At 44.6% G+C, this 19,644-nt stretch overlaps 3 protein-coding genes and 1 long non-coding RNA gene across 5 annotated transcripts in view; 2 read left to right on the top strand and 2 right to left on the bottom strand.

The window, feature by feature from the left end:
* Positions 1-27: 27 nt before the first annotated feature.
* On the bottom strand, positions 28-7,599 carry jade3 (jade family PHD finger 3). Its single transcript, XM_019896781.1, has 12 exons — positions 7,396-7,599; positions 5,236-5,304; positions 5,009-5,068; positions 4,843-4,922; positions 4,605-4,762; positions 4,199-4,389; positions 3,771-3,982; positions 3,199-3,366; positions 2,994-3,110; positions 2,178-2,648; positions 1,892-2,009; positions 28-1,304 (listed from the first exon to the last, which is right to left on the bottom strand). Exons 3-12 carry the CDS (start codon positions 5,055-5,057, stop codon positions 472-474), a joined length of 2,397 nt encoding a protein of 798 aa, XP_019752340.1. The 5' UTR covers positions 5,058-5,068; positions 5,236-5,304; positions 7,396-7,599; the 3' UTR covers positions 28-471.
* LOC109532126 (uncharacterized) lies at positions 5,012-6,131 on the top strand. Its single transcript, XR_002171321.1, has 2 exons — positions 5,012-5,102; positions 5,467-6,131. It is a non-coding gene; the product is annotated as an uncharacterized LOC109532126 (long non-coding RNA).
* A 580-nt stretch (positions 7,600-8,179) lies between the features above and the next one.
* rp2 (RP2 activator of ARL3 GTPase) lies at positions 8,180-15,446 on the bottom strand. The gene is made up of 7 exons (XM_019896490.1): positions 15,405-15,446; positions 11,867-12,010; positions 11,474-11,533; positions 11,019-11,411; positions 10,494-10,608; positions 10,162-10,247; positions 8,180-9,928 (listed from the first exon to the last, which is right to left on the bottom strand). The coding sequence occupies exons 1-7, from the start codon at positions 15,444-15,446 to the stop codon at positions 9,845-9,847; spliced, it is 924 nt and encodes a 307-aa protein (XP_019752049.1). The 3' UTR covers positions 8,180-9,844.
* The window catches only part of slc9a7 (solute carrier family 9 member 7), a 20,207-nt gene continuing 15,789 nt past the window's right edge, over positions 15,227-19,644 (top strand). The window contains exons 1-6 of one of the 2 annotated variants that reach the window (XM_019896783.1): positions 15,227-15,735; positions 17,113-17,318; positions 17,402-17,479; positions 18,459-18,535; positions 18,752-18,864; positions 18,952-19,057. In XM_019896783.1, the coding sequence (XP_019752342.1) occupies positions 15,498-15,735; positions 17,113-17,318; positions 17,402-17,479; positions 18,459-18,535; positions 18,752-18,864; positions 18,952-19,057 (818 nt within the window). In that variant the 5' untranslated portion in view covers positions 15,227-15,497. The remainder of the gene's footprint in view (positions 15,736-17,112; positions 17,319-17,401; positions 17,480-18,458; positions 18,536-18,751; positions 18,865-18,951; positions 19,058-19,644) is intronic. The other variant, XM_019896782.1, reaches the window with a different exon arrangement.

A 19,644-nucleotide genomic window follows, 5' to 3' on the forward strand; every position in this document is an offset into this window, starting at 1 on the left:
TTTACTTCAAAACTTTTTTTTTGTTTGTTCAAGGCAACTTTTTTTTTTTTAAGAAAAAAAAAATTAAATAGGACATTTGTTTTGACTATTGACTGAAAAGTTCACGTACTTGCTGTTTTTGTGTTCTGGCCTTAGTATTAAAATCCCGATTTGCTGCCATCTTTGTGCCAAGAGACAGTATTGAAGTGAAGGAATAAGATGAATTGACTCAGGCTGTCACCCTTGGAGAGAAACACTGTGTTGATGTGTGCTTTTGAGAGGCGTGGCCTAGGGAGTGACATCAGCAGCTCGAGTCCCAGGTGGGTGTTCTCACTTTGTATTGGAATGTTTGGTCCGTTTCTTACAACACTGTACATCCAGCTGTGCGATGAGGAACGGAGTGCCGCGCTGTTCAGTAAAAAGTTGTGCTACGTACAAACGCGCTAACTGCTTAGCACGCTAATTGCGTCTTCTCACGGAGCGGGTCTGTTGTCACCTTCGTACGCAATGCGAGGCGGTTCCCAGTGACTGTCTCCCACGCCCGCCACCGCTGCCTTTCTGGTCGCTACCGGTTGCCCTTCGGGTGGTGTCCGGCGTAGGAGGCCCGCCCTGGCGCCGGTGCCTCCCCTTGGCCTCGGGCTCGGAGTCGCTGAGCTCAAGGTCGGGACAGTAGCCGTCGCTGTCATGGTACAAGCGCGTGTTGTTGGCCGGCACTGGCTTGGGCCAGAGTTTTTCCTTGCGGGCGAGCTTGTCCGAGGCCCGCATGTCCTCAGTGGTCCGTACCAAGTTCATGGTGGCCTCCTTGAAGGACCTGCCGAAGTGTTCCATGGCCGACTTACCGAAAGCGCCTTTGTCCAGCGGTTGCTTCGGCGCGTCGGGCTCACCTGGCGTCTGGCATGAGCTGTCTTTCTGCGCGACCAGTTTCTCCAAGAGGCCATTTTTGGAGGCGCGCTCTTGCTCAGCTTTGCCGTTGGAGGAGTGGCCGTGCAATGGGGGATGCAGAGTCAGAGGCTTCCCCGCCAGCAGCTTCCCAGCCATGGGCTTCCCCGACATGGACTTTCCGGCGAGCGGCTTCCCCGCCACCCGGCCGTTGGCGCGCTCCTCCCGCCGGGCGTGCCCGTGCAGCTGAGGCTTGCCCTGGCCCAGGCCCTCGCTGGCTCGCTCAGACACGTTTCCGCTGTTGTCCGGGCAGAGAGGCCCGTTGGCCGTTTTGGACGCGGTGTGGCAGTTTCCCAGGCTGGAGGCTTTGGGCATTTTCAGCTTCAGTGTGATCCTGGGAGGAGGCCGGAACAGAACACTCTCCACCGGGAAGGATGCAGCAAGGCCTTCGGAAGAGAGAGAAAAAAAAAGAGTCAACATGTTTGTTTAGTTGCTTTCTAAGAGTACCGTAATAGGTGGATGTGAACACTTACAAGGAGGGTCACAAGATTGGGGGCTGTAGTGGTCTTATCAGATTTCTGAGAATCATTTAAGCTTTGCTTTTCCCAGTATGTTCACGAGACTCAGCTGGTTTGTGATGTGTGGCAGAGATGCAGATTTTTTTTCCCGCCAATACCCTCTCAAATATTTCTACAAATCCTCTTCCAGCGAAGGTGCAATGTTGGGTTTAATATAAATAAAAACTATACAATTTTTGGCAAATCATGTTCAATCTATATTTAATTGAATCCATTACAAAGACAAGCCATTTCATGTTCCAACTGATCAACATGAAATAGCTTGTCTTTGTAGTGGGTTTAAATAAATACAATAGATTTGAGTGACAGGGACTAGCGATGTGGCAATATCCCTGCTGTTGGCACCTGTGTGAAAGGCCAAGAATGATCGTCGCGTTTTATGTTCCTGGAGCAATTAGCGGTGGCCCTGCCTGAAAGGGGGCAGCAAGCAAAACGCTGAGCAAAGGGGAGCTCACCAGCAGAGATCTCCTGGCTCATGAGGGTGACGTGCAGGTTGAACATTTGCTCTTGGGCTTTGCTCTGGAGCAGTTTGAGCTTCTCCCGTCGACTCACCATGTAGCACAAGTTCCTCACCTGCACCAACGCACGACACGCCACAAATACAATCAGCACAGAAGTCATTTTAACATGTTCAATATTTTAAATTCATTAAAAAAAAAAAAAAAAATCCTTTGGAATGATACATCACACCTTCAAATTACGGTGGCAGAGAAGGCGGCGAAAATGATTAATTGCACTGACCCTCTCCAGGTCCTGTCGCAGGTGCATGAACATGCGCATGCGCGTGTGGATGCTGTCCTGGTGTGGCTGCAGCACCAGGTTCTCCTCGTCTTCCTTGGGTGCCAGCAGGGCCTTGTTAAAGTTGCTTTTCCTCTTTAGCTTCCAGTACTGGTAGACAAAGTCCACCAGGCACTGTGAGAGCCCCACGGCCCGCGACACCTCCTCCGGCCGCACCAGCGCGTAGAACTCCTCCTCCAGCTCCTGCAGCCGCTGCGCCCGTAGGCCCACCTTGACCGAGTCGGAGGGCGGCGCCGGGGGCTTGGCGCGCGCCGGGCTCAGGCCCGCTTCGCCTGGCACTTTGGGCTTGCTGTGCTTGAGGCAGTACGACTTGAACTTGACCTCGTCGCCCTCGTCCAGGATGGTCTTCATCTCCAGGCTGTGCTCAAAGGCGCATGTCACGTGGAAGGGCGTGGTGCAGTTCTTCACCGAGCACTGTGGGGAAGGGCAGCGCATAGGAAGCGGGTGAGTTAAAGTGGAGCGAAACCATTTCAAGAATTGCAGGTATGTGCTCCCTTCTATGAGCTCCAGTTAGGAGGCGAGCAGCAGCATTTTGGACCAACTGAAGACGCCTGAAGGAGGACTGGCCGACCCCAAAATCAAGTGCGTTACAGTTATGCAGCTGAGCTGTCACGAAGTCATGGATTACTGTTTCTAAGTGCTGCTGTGAAAGGAAAGGCTTTACTTTACCGAGCTGCCGATGAGAACCCACCCCCCCTCGCCAAAATCGTAATCATAATTAAAATGTGATTAGTTGTGCAGGCCGACTTGCTGCCTCACCTGAATGCACGCCCCCGTCTTGATCTTGCACACGCTACAGATGAGCGACCAGCGGCTGGGTGGGATGTGGGACACTTTGGTGATTGGCTCCATCCTTTCAGGGCATGCGATGCTGACCTGTGTGCAGTGAAGCAAACGAGTGGGAGCTGTGAGCTGGTAATCAGCCAAGGATTATTTTTTTGATTTTTATTTTTTTTAACTTTACCTCTGGGATCCACAGGGCGCAACTGACATGCGCCCACTTGGTGCCGGCGCGCGTCGCCTTCATGGCCCCGCCCTTTTTGGGACACAGGAGGCACTGCGGGTCGATGCCCAGCACGCACGTGCGGCACAGCCAATTCCCGACGGGCACTTTGACGATTCCATAACAGGCCTGGTAGGGGGAAACAAAGTACACCCGTCTTGTCACATGGCTCCCTTTGCTACCCGAGCTGTGAATCACTCTCTAGCCTCTATCCTGTGCACTATATGTAGTGAGCTCACCATTTTTTATTTTTTTTGACTACGGTTTGAATGTGAAATGAGTAGGATTGCAAACGAGGTGTAAAATTTAGGTCGATTTCCTGAATGTCTCGGGGAAATATCAGATCTGGACTTTTGGAAATATTCTATGGGTATCAAGATTTTAGTGAACTATATGGTATAGAGAAATCCCTAAACTGTGTACCCGCTAATCTCATTAGCATCAACTACAAAAAAAATCTTCAGTTGTGGAGTACAGAAAGAGTGAATGATTCCTAATGCAGGTAAGGTGAAACAACCTTTTGTGTACCCTACCTGGTGAACGCAGATGTTGCACTTGTCGCAGAAAACCATGTCATTGCCTTCCTCGCTGTCGGGCGAGCGACACACATCGCACACCACGTCCTCGTCGTACTCGATGCCCAGGCCCTCCACCGTCTCGATGGCGTGCTTCATGTTGTCGTGGCACTGGCCCTCCAGCGCCTCCATGGTGCGCTCCATCGTCAGCTCGTCCACTGGGTCCTCACCTGGACACGCGGGCGCAAAGCAGGCTAAGATGACAGGTGGTGCCGTATCGGGCTGGGCAATATGGACAAAATGTCAGATATTTGGGCCAGATATGTAGATAAAAATATAAGTCTGAATTCAATTTCATTTAACCAATCACCATGCCCACACACACAAAAGCACAGACAAAAAAAAAAAAAAGTGCAAATGCCAAATTACAAATATGGCTGGCTTACCCATCCAGAGCAGCTGGCTGTTGAGCGTGTGCAGCCAGTAGAGGTCGACGTCGTCAAGGTCGTAGCGGCACATGGCCTCCGCCAGCTCCTTGATGTTGACGTAGCCCAGCTCAGAGGACTCCTGCGCAGAGCACTGGATGTACTTTTTCTGGTGGCCATACAGAATTTCCTTGGACTTCTCCGCTATGATCCTGCACATAAAAATGACCACAATTGTGATGACAGGAAATGACTTGGTTGATAATGTTGCGGGATGAAATTTGAGTTGCAAGTGGGCTTGAGTTACTGGAGGTTGCTAGTTTCTTGGAAAATAATATATTATCATTATTTATATTATTATAAATAAGGGTCGACCTAGGCACTGGGTACCACAGTACTTTTCTCTCTGCAACGCTGTCATCCGTACCTGACTGACGCCTGTGGGATGGTGTCCGGGCTTGCCAAAACCTGAACCCCTTTCTCCCATTCCTGTTTCCAGCTGTCGGCCAGCAGGTAGTACTCTTCCGGCGGGATGTGGTGCGAGTCAGGCAGTTTCATGGCGCTGATCAGGTCTTTTCGGAACACCTGTGAGACACGCCCAAAATTAAGATATCCCGGGCGACTCCAAGTGAAGGTGCAGGGGGGTAACATTGTGGGGGACTTACTTCAGCCGGTTTCTTAGGGTCGGCGGCGGGGGTGCCCGGTTTGCTGCCATACTTGTTGGAGCAGAAGGAGGTCGAGGGACCTGGATGCAAACATGGCACGTAGCTTCAGCTGTATGCACCTGAATGAAGGCATTTTGTCATCAGGCCGTGTTGTGCGGGGACTCACTCTCATTGTCAGAAGTGTCGCTGCTGCTGGAGGTCCTGAGACGCTTCATCCTGTCACATCCTGCAGACAAGATGGACGCCGCGTGAGGCCTTCGGTATAACACATTGTTCGCACACGAGGAGCATGCTACTGCTAATACCAGAAATGGGAGTACGTTTACGTCAAGCCAGTGGAAAAATTTGCAACTTAAATCACCACGCGTGGCTGCTGCCACTGCTCCTACTCACCATAAATCTCCAGTTGAAAAGCATGCTAGTGGCTTCCTCTGACGGACACTCAAGTGATTAATTTCATCCCTGAGAATAAGAGAAAAGGGCATGTGATGTTAGCACCATTTTCACGCTAGTCATTACCAGTCGTGCATTTTGACAAATTATTTTTGAGTTGGAAATTGACTTTGAATTAATTGTATTGGTGGGTTTTGTTCCTTTCCTGTGAAGCAATACGTTTCATTTCAGGCTCCCTGGCTATCATCACTCTCCCATGAAGAATTAGCGTGTCAGTGGACCAAAAGTGCTGTTTAAACATGCCTGGCATTCCCCATGAGGGGGTGGACGTGGTCATTTAAGTTCATGCTACGCAAACAAACATCCATCCATGTTCTTCAGCACTTATCCTCACTATGGTCGCGGGTGAGCTGGAGCCTTTCACATCTGACCTTCGGTAATAGTTCTCCATCGTCAATCACACTCAAGGCTTCAGTTTTGTATAATCCACAGGTGCACATGAAATTATTAAAAAAAAAAAAGTGTCATTGCAAAACATTACAAATACAGCATATACAATTTATTGGTCAATAATCATTAATACCCTGAAATGTGCTTTTGTTGAAAAACTCGTGATAGGATGTGGCGTTTATGACTGGCCGTTACGTCTGCGACGTTGCAACGCTGTTTGCCAGCCATTCAACAAGATTATATGCTTGTTTCTGGAATGTGGGAGGGAAGCTGAAGTAAGTGGTGATGAGAACATGCAAACTCCACACAACCAGCCTTAATTGTTCCACAAGCTATTTTTAAGGGGAAAAGGACAACGAGCAGCAGAGTCCTTGACAACATCTGCTGTTGACATGAGGTATTTCAAGAACAAAATCGACAATGTTAAGCTGATGACAACGTTTATATGACAATGGAAAGGATGGGTGTCCAAACTGAGGGCAACATACAGAAAAATGGAAGAACACAAGAGCCAATTTGACATTTTTTCCAATCCATCAGCCAGTTCTGTTGTTTTTATTTATACATCTATATATCCATCCATCTTCTGATCCGGTTTATCCTCGCAATACATGTGTCGCGGGGCATGCGGGGCAGCCGTCTTCAGGCAGCAGGCAAGGGACACCCTGAACCGGTTGCCAGCCAATCACAAGGCACACAGAGATGAACAACCATCCGCGCTCACACTCACACCTAGGGACAATTTAGAGTGTTCTATCAAACTGCCATGCATGTTTTTGGAATGTGGGAGGAAACCAGAGTACCCGGAGAAAACCCACACAAGCATGGAGACAACATGCAAACTCCACACAGGACCATTCCAGAGCCAGTATTTTATTTTACTTGATGGAATTTGGTAAACTAACTTGTTATCTCCTTTCTATCCTTTTAAATGTCTTAAATTCTTCTACTTTTCTGCCTTTAAGTGCTCTTTGGTAACTAACTATGTGCAAGTGTGAAATGCACCATGTAAAACATAAAAATACTTAAATCCTTATTTCTACTTTTATCATTTACACAATCAGCTGAGTTTCTCGTTAGGTACAGAGTATGAATATTTTTGACACCTCTGCTTCATATTAGCACGTGAAAGGGGGCACCTAGCTAGCAATCTAGCTAAACAGACGGAGAGGGAGGGGTTAACGGATGTGACAACACAACATGGGAACCCGTTGTTCGAAAGCTTGGAAACGATAAGATAATTGCGCCAAGCGCTTTGTTTATGTCGCTACACTCGTGTGGCGTAAGATTTATTCCCAACCGTAGAATTACTTTCACACCCAGACAAGTTTCTCGGGAAAAAATAAAGCGACAAAAAAGCCTTAGAAAGAGCTTTGGCGCCAAGTCTAGTCGACGCCTTGGAAGAGCGGGAGACGACGAAGGCCAAATCAAACATGGGCGCCACCACCACCAGCGCACCGACATGTCACTTCCTCAGAGTGGAGCCTTTAAAACGAGAGACAAGGTGGGGGGTGGTGAACAACTATACGTCCGTTTAACCGCCCAGTGTGACCAAACGACGAAGCAAGCGTTCGGGGGATGAAATCAAACAAAACGCCTCGTTCACTGTCGGACGGCCGGATTTTAAAAGCAAGCATCCACGGGGGCACGTCCTGCTACTTCGAGCCAGGAAACACACGGGGCATATTGTTCACGCTTCCACCATTTTACCTTCAAATATAAGCACTGGGAGGTCCGCTTTATCACACCCGTACGACGTCCAGAGTCCAGCACACTGCGTGTAGCCACAAAATGAGAAGTATTTGAGCGTGGTAATGGGTTAAATTGAGTGTTTTTTGAGGAGGTTCTCCTCCGGGGCTTGCAGTCAGTCGGCCCACTAACACGGCACAACAGCGCTATTGTACCGAATAGCCCGCCGGGTCCTAAACCCGGCCGATTTCTCCTCAATCCCTGGTGAGTGCGTTCGATTTGGACACTGGCGTTCGGCGATGGGACGGGTGGACAGATTGAGAAGGAGCAATGTTTTTAATACTGTATACAGTAGCACGCTAATGTTAGTCAAAATTAATGTTTTAAAAGTACATGATCAAACTGAAACCTATAATGTAAAACTTGCATTTCAACACGACAGTAAAATTAAAACAATTTAGGTGTCAGCAATCTTTTTTTGAAGCCGAGGTCTACTTTTTGGGTACCGACTAATGTCAGAAAAAAATTGACTTTACTTGTCCTTCCAATAACTTTTGTTTTCAAACATTAATTTAGGTCAACTTTTTATTTACTGACTGAATATTTTGTCATAAGACAAACATTTTGGGCTTTTCCGCCCATCTGGAAGATTGTCCGACTAATTAATGGCATATGAAATGATTTTAGATGGAAGTGAAAGCTGCCAAGAGTGATTCATGGCTGAGTTGTGCTCGACAGGAAATCAGCATTGTAACTACCAACTCTTACAGTGCTACACTAAAGACAACAAAAAATAAGAACAGTGTCACAAATGTAAAAACCTTTACTAAAAAAACGTACAGCGTCGAACATCAGTTGGTTTCTATACAAAAACATTCAAAGCATATAAAACACACTGTGCAAAAAAAAAGACTGATCACATGATGGCCTACATAAAAAAAAGCATACATGTCCATTTCTTTTTTGAGTAAACAAAAGGTGCGTTCCATCGTACATTAAAGTATAGTACACACACGTGACGATCTTTACAAGGATTTATACATAAAATATGAGGCATTCTTGTGCTCCTGATGTTTCAGACAGTGAAGCGAACCAACACTAGAGCTACACGTTCACATTTTGACAGAGGCGAGCATCAAAAAATAAATACAAACTACATACAAGTACATGTTGACCAGTGGTGCCAAGTACCTACGTACAAATGGTTACGATACTTAAGTAGATCTTTTAGGACTCACTCATCCAATTACTAATCAGAGGCACCTTCACAGTCTCAGAGTCGTATCTGAAAAAACTCTCGCAACAATCCACGTAACAAAACTGCAGGTTTGCTACACCATTACAAAGCATTCTCTCCTGGAACACATCATCGTGTTTCGGCACCTACATGCTGTTTTTTTTTTTTTTTGAGGGGGGGGGGGTTTAACCCTCGTGTTTTTGTGGACATTTTTTTTCCCCTATGAATTTGGGATTTAAGAAAAAATTCCCAATGCATTCATACTGGGCGTCACTTGTACATGGATTGTCGTTATTCACGGACTGTCAAATAGCAAACCCAGCAGTTGTCTTACATGAAATGGTGTTACGCTTTTACAAGTTCCGACCGTCAACAAGGCCATGAAAGTGACTGGATTGGATGACCGGGTCAGGAAGGTGAGGCCAATGTAACCGAGAGAAAGTAAGTGTGGTCTAAGTGATTGGATTTGTTCCAATAAAAGAGTCTGAAACGGGTCGGACCAGCAATCTTAGGTAATAAAAAAACCTGCATGTGTGTGTGGGAAAGCTGTCAAGGAAGCGGCGGTATGAATTCATTTTGACTTTAGTAATTAATTACATTTCAGCGCAGGTGGTACAGTATAGTGATGCAGTTTAATTCCCAGCCAGCGCGTCGAGACCCAGCCATGGCTGGTGCTATGCCCGAATACAAAAATCACAATCCCCCACCCCCCGAAAAAAAACAAACAAACATTTATTCAACTGATTCACTGTGGTGACCTGATGCCACAAGCCAAAAGGTCGCAACAAACTTATGTGCATGTCACAGTGTGTGCTATTTATAATTTTTTTTAACGGAAGGAGTTGAATCATTTCCTCTACTTTTACAACTCTCTCTTCTTTTTTTAACATAAGTATGTGCATTTCTACATAAGTACAGGATGCGAGTACTTCTCTCGGCTCTAACGCCAACAGCAAACAAACAGCAAGTGGTAAAAATGTGGACAGCAGGAGCGCGAATCTCAATTTGCATTGGCTGCATAAATAACACGATAGGGCGGCCGCGCTGTACATTCAAAGCTACTCTGGTCATAAACACTACGTCTTGGGGTTAACCCTTCTTATGTGTTTACAGCCGTGGATTATTTATCAAAGCAGCAGCAGCAGGTCCGGATGGTGTGTGGCCCACACTGATTGTAGCAGTGCAAAAAAAAAAAAAACAAAGCAGCGTCCAAATGTGTATGGACCTGACTCCTCACAAGCCCATTTGCATGTCGGCGAAGTTGAAGAAGTTGTCCACATCATGAGAAGATGTGTTCTTGTTGTCTGAGACGAAAACCTGCGGGCAGGGGATCAATGAAAATTCAATGAAGTCTCACAAAAACAAAAACAAAAAAAAAAAAGTTTGTGTTTTTCTTAAATAGAAAAATAGCAGTCTATAATATTGCACTTCATAAAAACATATACAAAGGGCGTAATTAAAAAGAATGTCATGAAGTCGTTTTTGCTTCAGTTCAAGTCATGAGGACATTGTTCTAGTCATGAGTAAAGGGAGACAAAAGCAACGCTGACCTTAGTGCCGCCAAACACCTCGCCGGCTATGTTCTTGCAGGCTTCCACGACACCGTCACCGTTAAGCTCCAGGGCAATGACAGGACCTTTACAATAAAGACAAAAAAAAATGTCACAAAGTCGATCAGGTGAGGCGATAGAAAAAGTATGGTGTACATTATTTTAAATAAACATTTGAACTCTCGACCTCGCCCAGGTATCTGGTTTAAAAATTAAATGAGACCCTTTCTCATAAATGTTTGGCCACCCATTAATGAAATGTACTCGATTGGTATTTGTGGGCCAAATAGAACGATGCAACAATCAAGACGTTGAGAAAGCAGTTAAGTGACCTTTGCTGATCCAGTCCACGAGATCCTCAGCATTGTTCTGGAACACACGCTTGACGTCTTCGGGTCGCATCGACACCTCCTTTGTCTGGATCAGCACGAAGCCTTTGGCGGTCGCCTGAGTGGAAGGGAAAAAGTCACGACGAGAAACATTTGTTGCGGAAGGAAGTATGGAAGGAAGACAGGAAGGAATGAACAAACTAACATGCACACAAATGACGTTTTTGAGCTCGCTGATGATCCAGCATTCGAGATGAGTGACGCATAGTTTGGCAGCAGCGCAGTCATGAGCGGAATGTTTGAGTAAAAACATATGTGCAGTAAAATTATGCAATTGACAACTGAAAACCAGCGCCAAAATCGATACTTTTTATATTCTCTCAAATTCCTAGAATTTAATCATTTTTGCATTGTAACACAATTTATTAACTTACTATTAATATTATAATTGTTATTTTGTTTATTGACATTTTTTTTATTTATAAATGCATCACTGCCCTCTATTGATTAACGAAACCATTTCCTCACCTCGTCAATCATTTTGCGCGCATTGGCGGTGGTGTACTCCCCGGCGAAGAACACAAACAGGCAGGACTCGTCGCTATCCTTGCGCCGGCCTCCTTTGGTCAGAGGCACGATGCTGCGCGCCGCGTCCGCCGAGATGCGGACCGCCTTGAAGTCCGAGTCGGCACCGGGGGCCGGCACGGACTCTAGCACGGCGGCGCTTTCGGGTAGCAGGCTCCAGTTGGTCTCGCCGGCCACGGGCGTGAAGTCGTGGACGTTGCTCCAGTTGTTGTTGAAGATGCTCAGGCCGGCATCCTTGAAGTGGAAGGCCAGCTCGGGGTAGTAGTATTGAAAGCAGCCCATCTTCACGCCGGTGGACGACTCGATGATGGGTTGCGTGGCGCAGCACAGGAACACCTGTGATGACGAGTTGTTAGTTTCTAGGAAAAAAACAATATAAATAGACGATCCAACAGCACCTCCATCTTTTTACAGTCCCGCGTGCGGAACTGCTGGCATGCCACCACGCAGCGGATGTCCTTGCATGCACACAAACGACGTTTTTGAGCTCGCTGATGATCCAGCATTCGAGATGAGTGACGCATAGTTTGGCAGCAGCGCAGTCATGAGCGGAATGTTTGAGTAAAAACATATGTGCAATAAAATTATGCAATTTACGACTGAAAACCAGAGCCAAAATCTATATTTTGTATATTCTCTCAAATTCCTAGAATTGAATCATTTTTGCATTTTAACACAATTTATTAACTTTATTACTATTTATATTATAATTGTCATTTTGTTTATTGACATATTTTTTTATTTATAAATGCATCATTGCCCTCTATTGATTAACGAAACAATTTCCTCACCTCATCGATCATTTTGCGCGCATTGGCGGTGGTGTACTCCCCGGCGAAGAACACAAACAGGCAGGACTCGTCGCTATCCTTGCGCCGGCCTCCTTTGGTCAGAGGCACGATGCTGCGCGCCGCGTCCGCCGAGATGCGGACCGCCTTGAAGTCCGAGTCGGCAGCGGGGGGCGGTATTGCGATGGTGATTTAGTATGAATTTTTTCTTTTTCAAGGTCATCTTCCCATGTATTTATTTTGAGAGGGGAAAAAAAAACAATCTCACAAGTAAAAGGTCATACAGCTTCAAGAAAGGAATATTTCTTAAGTCATTCTTACAAGAAATGAGTATGTTTTGGCGAACCCCCCCATGTAATAAAGCTCTATTTCAAGAAAAGTGTCCTAATTTAGTTAATATTCTGCAAATTCAATGTAATCATCAGATAGCATCAATTAATAGAGTTCAAAGCAAACATGGTGAAACTGCATTTAGCTGTTATGCTACACAAATGAAATAAACTGCTTACAGCACGTATCAAACTCAAGGCCCGGGGGCCAGATCCGCCCCACCAGGTCATTTTATGTGGCCCACGAAAGCAAATCATGTGCATCAACTTGTTAAAGTCTGTACCAAAATGTCAAAATGTCATGTGTACTATATAACGTTGAGATTTTGCAATAATTTCGTTACCCTGTTTGCACTCACTTGAACAATATTTGAACAAATTATAATTGACTTGAATGATTTCAAAACTAGTAATCTATTAATTTGTTGTGTACAAGTAATAATTTTGAGGTTTCACGGTCATAACGGCCCTCCAAGGGAAGACGTAACTCCAAATTGGCCCGCGACTAAAAATGAGTTTGACACCCCTGGCTGACAGGATTCTCCCTCATACATTTGATAAACGGCTTGTAAACTTTTTTATACCGATTTCACAGTACAAACAGTATAGAAACTGGAAATAAATCACCAGCTTGGCTAAGCAAACAGAAAACAGTCTTCCTTTGGATAACATATAATAACATTATTATGCAGTAGCACAGCATAAGCATACCATTTAAGGGCGGTCATCAGCCCGGAAGTTGAGCTGTGGGTCAGGTTAAATGCGGTTAAAAGAGGTGCGTTTTGCAATCCCATAATTGGCTTAAAACAAGTTACACGGAGTGAGCGAGAGACTGAGGGAGGCCAATGGCTCGAGTGGAAAAGTCAAAGCCTGTTGGCCAAGAATAGCGATCACTCAAATGCACCTGCAGCCTACTGCAGAAGGGAGAAAGTAACGTGAGTCAACTTTTTAAAAGTCGGTTTAATGGTGGGTATTGCAAAAGAGGGAAATGAGAAGACGTGGCGAACCTTTTCTCGCTTGTCCCAGCTGTACTGTTTCGGTGCCGCCTCGTCCGTGTTGTTGCCAAGGGGAACCGCGTTGGTGGTCGTCGTAGTTTCTACCGTCGTCGTCGTCGGTGTCCTCTCTTCCTTTTCCAACGACTTTCGTTTGGATTTTTTCGAGTAAAAGCATCCCATTTTGTTCAACTTTTGTTTTGTATTTGACGAGGTTGACGGGTAAGTTACGTGTGGCGCAAGAATGCGTGAGGTTTAGTTGACACGATTTTTTTCCCCCTTCCCGTTTCCCTTTCTGGATTCGAAACCAATCAGCGCAGAGGAGGGTGATTCAGCAGCCAATCACATCTCTCAATTTAATGACAGGTGGGTATGTCGCTTATGGTGCATTCCATGTCAACTGAAAAAGTAAGTTAAAAATGTTTTTTTTTAATGTCAATTTTCTAAGTTTAAAATGCAACTAAAGTTCCTTTACAAATAAAGAAAAAATGTAAATATTGTATTGTATTCTTACATAGGAATTTAATTGGTAATCTAAAGATTCATAGTCCTCAACATTTTAATATTTCTACTATCTTAGAAAGCTTTATTTTTCCATGTGATAACCTAATCACGCATTGTACGCCATGTATTATCATCATATTAATTTAAACGGTTATTATATTATCAGAAGTCGAATATATTATCCTGGGGTGGAAATACAAAAATGCACTTGTACCACTGACGACGAATGCACCGTAATGAACACGTTGGTCACGCCTCCCTGGGTGTTTCCGTCACAATGAGAAGCAGCTGTTAGACAAAAAAAAAAAAAAAAAAGATACAACGTGTAAATATACTGAATTTGTATTATCAAATGATGAATGATGTACAGTCAAACATTGCCAAAATCCTGTAAAAATGCAAAATCATCACAACCAACAACACCTCAAGCAGATTACTTTGCAATTTAAGCTACTTGTTCACGCTAATAATAGTTAATCCATGCTTGAGTAAGAAGGATGTTTCTGAAAACAGGCTCTCTTTTCTGTGTAACCTCTTTTTCATCATGGTGAAACCAAACAACCAACCTTCCCAAGTGCTATTTAACTTTCACACCTGGCAATTAAAAGTGAAAAGAATTCAACCACTGGACGAGCCATTTCTCCTTTGTATTTAATTACCATTTTCTTAAATCAAGGTCAAACAAGCTTCTGTGATTGGTGAACATCAGTGAAAGTTAGTCAAAATAGAAGCCAGATGAAGCTACTGTGGGTTGATCTTGTTTTTTTCCTGCACTGTGGTTGGATAGGATTGTAGTGAGGTATGTAAGCCTGCATGGCTTCCTGTAAATGGAGCATTGGCGGTGTTGCAAGCTCCATAAAACCAAATAGTCACGATTACACCTTCGGCCTTGCATTCCATCTTAATTATATAAGTTTACCCTAATAGTGTTAAGATGTGAGTGCATCTTTCTCACTCATGTTGACTCACCTTTACCACAATGGTCGAATGTATCAAAACATATGCCTTGATGAAGATGAGAATATGATTTATTAATAATAAAAAAATCTATTCTTGTAGCATAGTTTAAAAACAATGTGTAAATTCATGAGTAGCCTTAATACATAGCGTTCTGTTATTCGACCATCTCATAATCCACATCATACTGCATTTTATGTCAAAACATCTATCAATGGGTAGAAACACTGTTTATCCAAGGCATACCACATCACGTCTATGTATCTTTGGTAAATGGGTTTTCATACATATTCACATAGAATTCTCGTCCACCCACTCATGACGCAGCATTAGAAGCCACGCGGGGGGTGGGGGGGGGGGTTAGTCATCTATCTATCTAGCTAGCTATCTGGCTAGCATATCTAGCTCTCTAGCTAGCTAGCTAGCTGGTCTGTCTCTATAGCTGCGACATTTCACTAACAAGGTAATTCTCCACTCTTTCAGGAGGCAAAGTCCATTATGGTGAGTTTCCTGCTTTTAATAGGACTGGATTGCAAAATTACCCCCCCCCCTCAAAAAAAGTCATGACTCAGTCGCCTGGGGGTGATGCTGGGGGGCGGGGGGCGTCTCCTACAGGACTGGTAAGCGTGGCACCGCCTCTCCACGCACGCAAACAGGCACGCACGCGCGCACACGGAAGCCGCGCGTCAACTGTGCCTTTAACGGCGGAACTGACTGGCGTGTGACTGCGAGTCAAGCGGACCCTGGGTGCGCGTTCACCCGCATTGACATGGCGTAGAGGGCGGCGTGAGTGTGCAACATCCTCCCAGCGCCACGGTCGCAATCCACGCGAATACGACGACGACGACGACAATGATACCGATGCTCATGATGATGATGAAGGTGATGGCGGCATCCGGGCAGGAGGACGCCGCCGCCGCCGGGCTGGAGGATCTCGCAACGGAGAAGGAAGCCGAGGAGAGCCACCGGCAGGACAGCGTCAATCTGCTGACCTTCATCCTGCTGCTCACCCTCACCATCCTCACCATATGGCTCTTCAAGCACCGGCGCGTACGCTTCCTGCACGAAACCGGCCTGGCGATGATTTATGGTAAGGCGTGCATGCGTTCCCATGTGGCAAAATGTCCAGAAGACCGTTACTACCCTAGTAGTAGGGATTCTCGAAGGGCAAATATTTACGTAGATTTCCATTAGCCGACTCTACAATCTGTTTTTATAAGGACTTTTTACTTTTACTACCTACATTGGTAAAAAAAAAGCTTTGAACTTTCTACTCGTTTCACTGAATAGTCAAATTTTCTATTGCTCTTGAGATTTTCCTTTCTATAGATGTTGGACTTATGATGTGTTATGCATTGGATCATAAGGTGTTCCTTTCCTTAGATGTTGGCCTTATGATGTGGTATGCAGTGGATTATGAGGTGTTCTTTTGTATACTGTTGGGCATATGATGTGGTATGCATTGGACAATAATATGTTACTTTCCATAAATAGACGGATTTTTTCGGGTCATGGTGGTCTGTTTTATGCTAACTTTTGACTCCTTCACATAGTCCATAACACTTACATTTGTTGAAGATTCTTAAACGTTCAGTAAGCGTGAATGGTCGTATGTCGATCATGTGATTGATAGGTGATTGGTCCAGGATGTTCCTCTCATCCGCCACTCTTGCCCTCAAGTAAGCTGGCTAACTCCATAAAATGAACAGATGAAAAGCAATTGTTTGGTTGAGTGAGTCTAGACACTAGATGGACAAGGATATTGGGACACACATCTTAATCAATTCATTTATCAATTGATAAGAGCCCTTTGTTCTCCCTGACCCTTATTATTGAAAGATCTTTATGACAAGGGGGGCGGGGGAATTTGAGTGTTGCTTCTCTGGTCCTGGTGGACAAAGCCAACGCTCACTAACTGGATGAAAAACAGATTCGTTGGCCGCTCTGGGTGCTTTTGGGAAACACAAGAGACTTTTATTTTCCCGTAGTTCTAAACAGAAACTTTGTGTGTGTGTGTGTGCTGTGTTTATACAATGAGCTGTGACTTTCATTTTCTATATTACTGCATAGCGAGATGTTGGACACGCTGTATAATGCCGTATGACTTGGCTCATAATATTGTCCTTTCCCTATTTTGTTAAATGTTGGATATTGAACACATGATGTGGTATACTTTGGATCATGAGATGTTCCCATTGAGAGGTAGTTTTGGGCACATCAGGCGGTTTCACTATCTCGCATGAGATTCTCCCTTAAATATTGGACATATGATGTGGTATGCGTTGGATGCTGAGATGTTTCTTTCCATAGAAGGATAGATGTTGTGCCTTGGATTGCGAGCTATTTATTTTAATAGATGGCTAGATATTGAACATATGATACTATATGCCTTGGATCATGAGATTGATTTCTGTAAATGGATCCCCCCCCTCCCCATCACTTGGTGGTCTTAACTGTTGACCCATAGGCCTGCTGGTGGGGGTCATCCTGCGTTACGGCAACCCCGCCACCAGCTACCACAACAGGAGCCCACCCAGCTGCTCGCTGGCCAAGGGGCCGGCAAGAAGCAGCCTACTGCTCAACATCAGCGGCAAGTTCTTCGAGTACACGCTCAAAGGGGAGATCGACTCCCGCGACATTCACAATGTGGAGCAGAACGACATGCTGCGCAAGGTGACGTCGCAACAACAACAAAAACCCAAACAAAACGTCCTGCTCCTCCTCCACTGATGCCTGGTTCGCTGTTTTTCCCGTAGGTTACTTTCGACCCGGAAGTCTTCTTCAACATCTTGCTGCCTCCCATCATTTTCCACGCTGGCTACAGCCTGAAGAAGGTAAGACGGAACACATAACCACCAAGGGGGATCATTAAGCTCTCTGTCGAATTTTAAAATGGTCATGTGAGGCTCCAGGTGGTTCCACGAGACAGAATATTAGCCAAGTGAAGCCTTCACTGGCTGTATAAACCTTCAAGTGTTAGTCAAGTGTTCCTTTTCTGGAGCAAATGTCTTTGTTATTTTCACTCTTGTGCGCACAGACACACACACACACACTCTTATCTGCCTTGGACCTTTGCCCGTCTTTTGGGGCAGCGTGTCCTTACAAGAGATTTGTTGTAAGGCTACATTTTTAGGCACTGAACTATGCGGTCGTATTAGATAATGGATGGATAAATACATGCATTAAAAACATAAATAGAATGTAAAGATTTGTGTTTTTTTTTTTTTTTTTTTTTTTGCTTTAATTCAATGAACATTGTGCTGCTCCTTCCGGTGGTCCAAATTCCCCTTCATTAAACTGCGTCTCCACATGTGAGGCCATTACAGTATCTTATTTGCCCCCCCCCCCCCCCCCCCCCCCCCACACACACACACACACACACACCATTTCACTCGAGCGTCATTGAAAGTCCACTATGTCAAATTTTGGTTTGCAACACAAAGCAACACCCCCTCCAAAAAAAAAAAAAAAAAAAAAAAATCCCAGACTATGCTACTGGTCATGACTGTAAAAACTCACTTGTAAATTAAGGGAGCGATGCAATCACTTTCCCTTTAAAACCGTTACGTAAGTAGTGAACAGGGGTAAAGATCACAAAAAGACAGGCTGGTGTTTGATTTAAAACTCGTCAGTTTGGTCCATTGTGTGTGCATAACCCACCACACACACACAAACACACACACACAAAAACAGACAAGTTTTTGCTGACATTCTGGTCACACATCCGGCACACATATCCTGCACATAAATAGCAGAATATTTTCCCTGACTAATCACTTTTCTAATTCTCCTTTTCAACCCCCTTCTGCTCAGAAACACTTCTTCCGGAATCTGGGCTCCATTCTCACCTACGCATTCCTGGGCACGGCTGTGTCGTGTTTCGTGATCGGGTGAGAGTCCACTCGGGGATTAAAAAACATTTTTTTTAAGAACAGCATATGAGTAAGAGAGTTGGGAAACCTGCATGAAGTGAACTGTGAAAGAAACAAGAGTTTTTACTCCTCCCATTCAATTTATTTTCATTTTAGTACATCCCACAGATATGCGACGGGCTTTTTTTATTCGCACCAAATGAATCCATAAAATCGTGCGTATTCTCATTGCAGGAATCTAATGTACGGCGTGGTCAAACTGATGCAAGTGGTCGGTCAGCTGAGCGACAAATTCTACTACACCGACTGTCTTTTCTTTGGTGCCATCATCTCCGCTACCGACCCAGGCATGTGACCACGCCCCAACTCAGTTTGAGTTCATCTAGAATAACACAACAGTAGAATAAAACACATGTTGATTGTACTGTATTTAGTGACGGTGTTGGCCATTTTCAACGAGCTGCACGCGGACGGCGACCTGTATGCGCTGCTGTTTGGCGAGAGTGTCATGAACGACGCCGTGGCCATCGTGCTGTCGTCGTGAGTTGCTTCTTTGAACCTTAAAACTGAAACAAAATTATGCTATTTAATTCAAAGAAAATAAAAAATGTTTAAAAAAATGTAGTTTTAAAAACCATAAGTACCTAAAGGAGTCCCAAACAATTCTAAAACAATACTAATAAATATACAGAAAAGAATTGACAGAATGTGAAAGCTTGAAAAAACACAACCTTATTAAAAATCCCTCTTCATCCCCTAGAGCTACAATAAATTAATTGTAATTGAAAATAAATTTTAAAAAAAAGCACTACAAAACATTTTAAAACCAATAAAATAAATCCAAGAAATAAACATGATGTAGTTAAAAAAAGCTCAATAATCCAAATGAAATACACACTAAAACAATAGAAGTAAAACCAGAAATTGAATTAATAAGATAAACCTCGGAGAGTAATTATAAAAAAAGTTGAAAAGGATGAAAAAATTCAGTCATTGGATGAATTAATATCTATGGTACCTCTGTATCTAATGTGATAAAAGCTAAAACGACGTCAACAACAATTTAAAGAGTATAAAACATATCCAGGGAATAACCCTGAAAAAAAATCGTAAAAAAAAAAAAAGAT

Source organism: Hippocampus comes, unplaced genomic scaffold (genome assembly GCF_001891065.2).
Source record: "Hippocampus comes isolate QL1 unplaced genomic scaffold, H_comes_QL1_v1.1 scaffold22, whole genome shotgun sequence".
Classification (NCBI taxonomy): domain Eukaryota; kingdom Metazoa; phylum Chordata; class Actinopteri; order Syngnathiformes; family Syngnathidae; genus Hippocampus; species Hippocampus comes.

Bases quoted from the DNA above. Each gene is read 5' to 3' on its own strand.
- jade3 (XM_019896781.1), bottom strand. From the start codon at position 5,057: ATGAAGCGTCTCAGGACCTCCAGCAGCAGCGACACTTCTGACAATGAG. The intron at 4,763-4,842 runs GTAAGTCCCCCA...CGTGTCTCACAG, and splicing joins ACCCTAAGAAACCGGCTGAA to GTGTTCCGAAAAGACCTGAT. The intron at 1,305-1,891 runs GTGAGCTCCCCT...TCTCTTCCGAAG, and splicing joins GAGCCAGGAGATCTCTGCTG to GCCTTGCTGCATCCTTCCCG.
- rp2 (XM_019896490.1), bottom strand. From the start codon at position 15,446: ATGTTGCACACTCACGCCGCCCTCTACGCCATGTCAATGCGG. The intron at 10,609-11,018 runs GTGAGGAAATGG...CCTTCCACTCAG, and splicing joins CGCGCAAAATGATTGACGAG to GCGACCGCCAAAGGCTTCGT. The intron at 9,929-10,161 runs GTCAGCGTTGCT...CCCTGCCCGCAG, and splicing joins AGGTGTTTGGCGGCACTAAG to GTTTTCGTCTCAGACAACAA.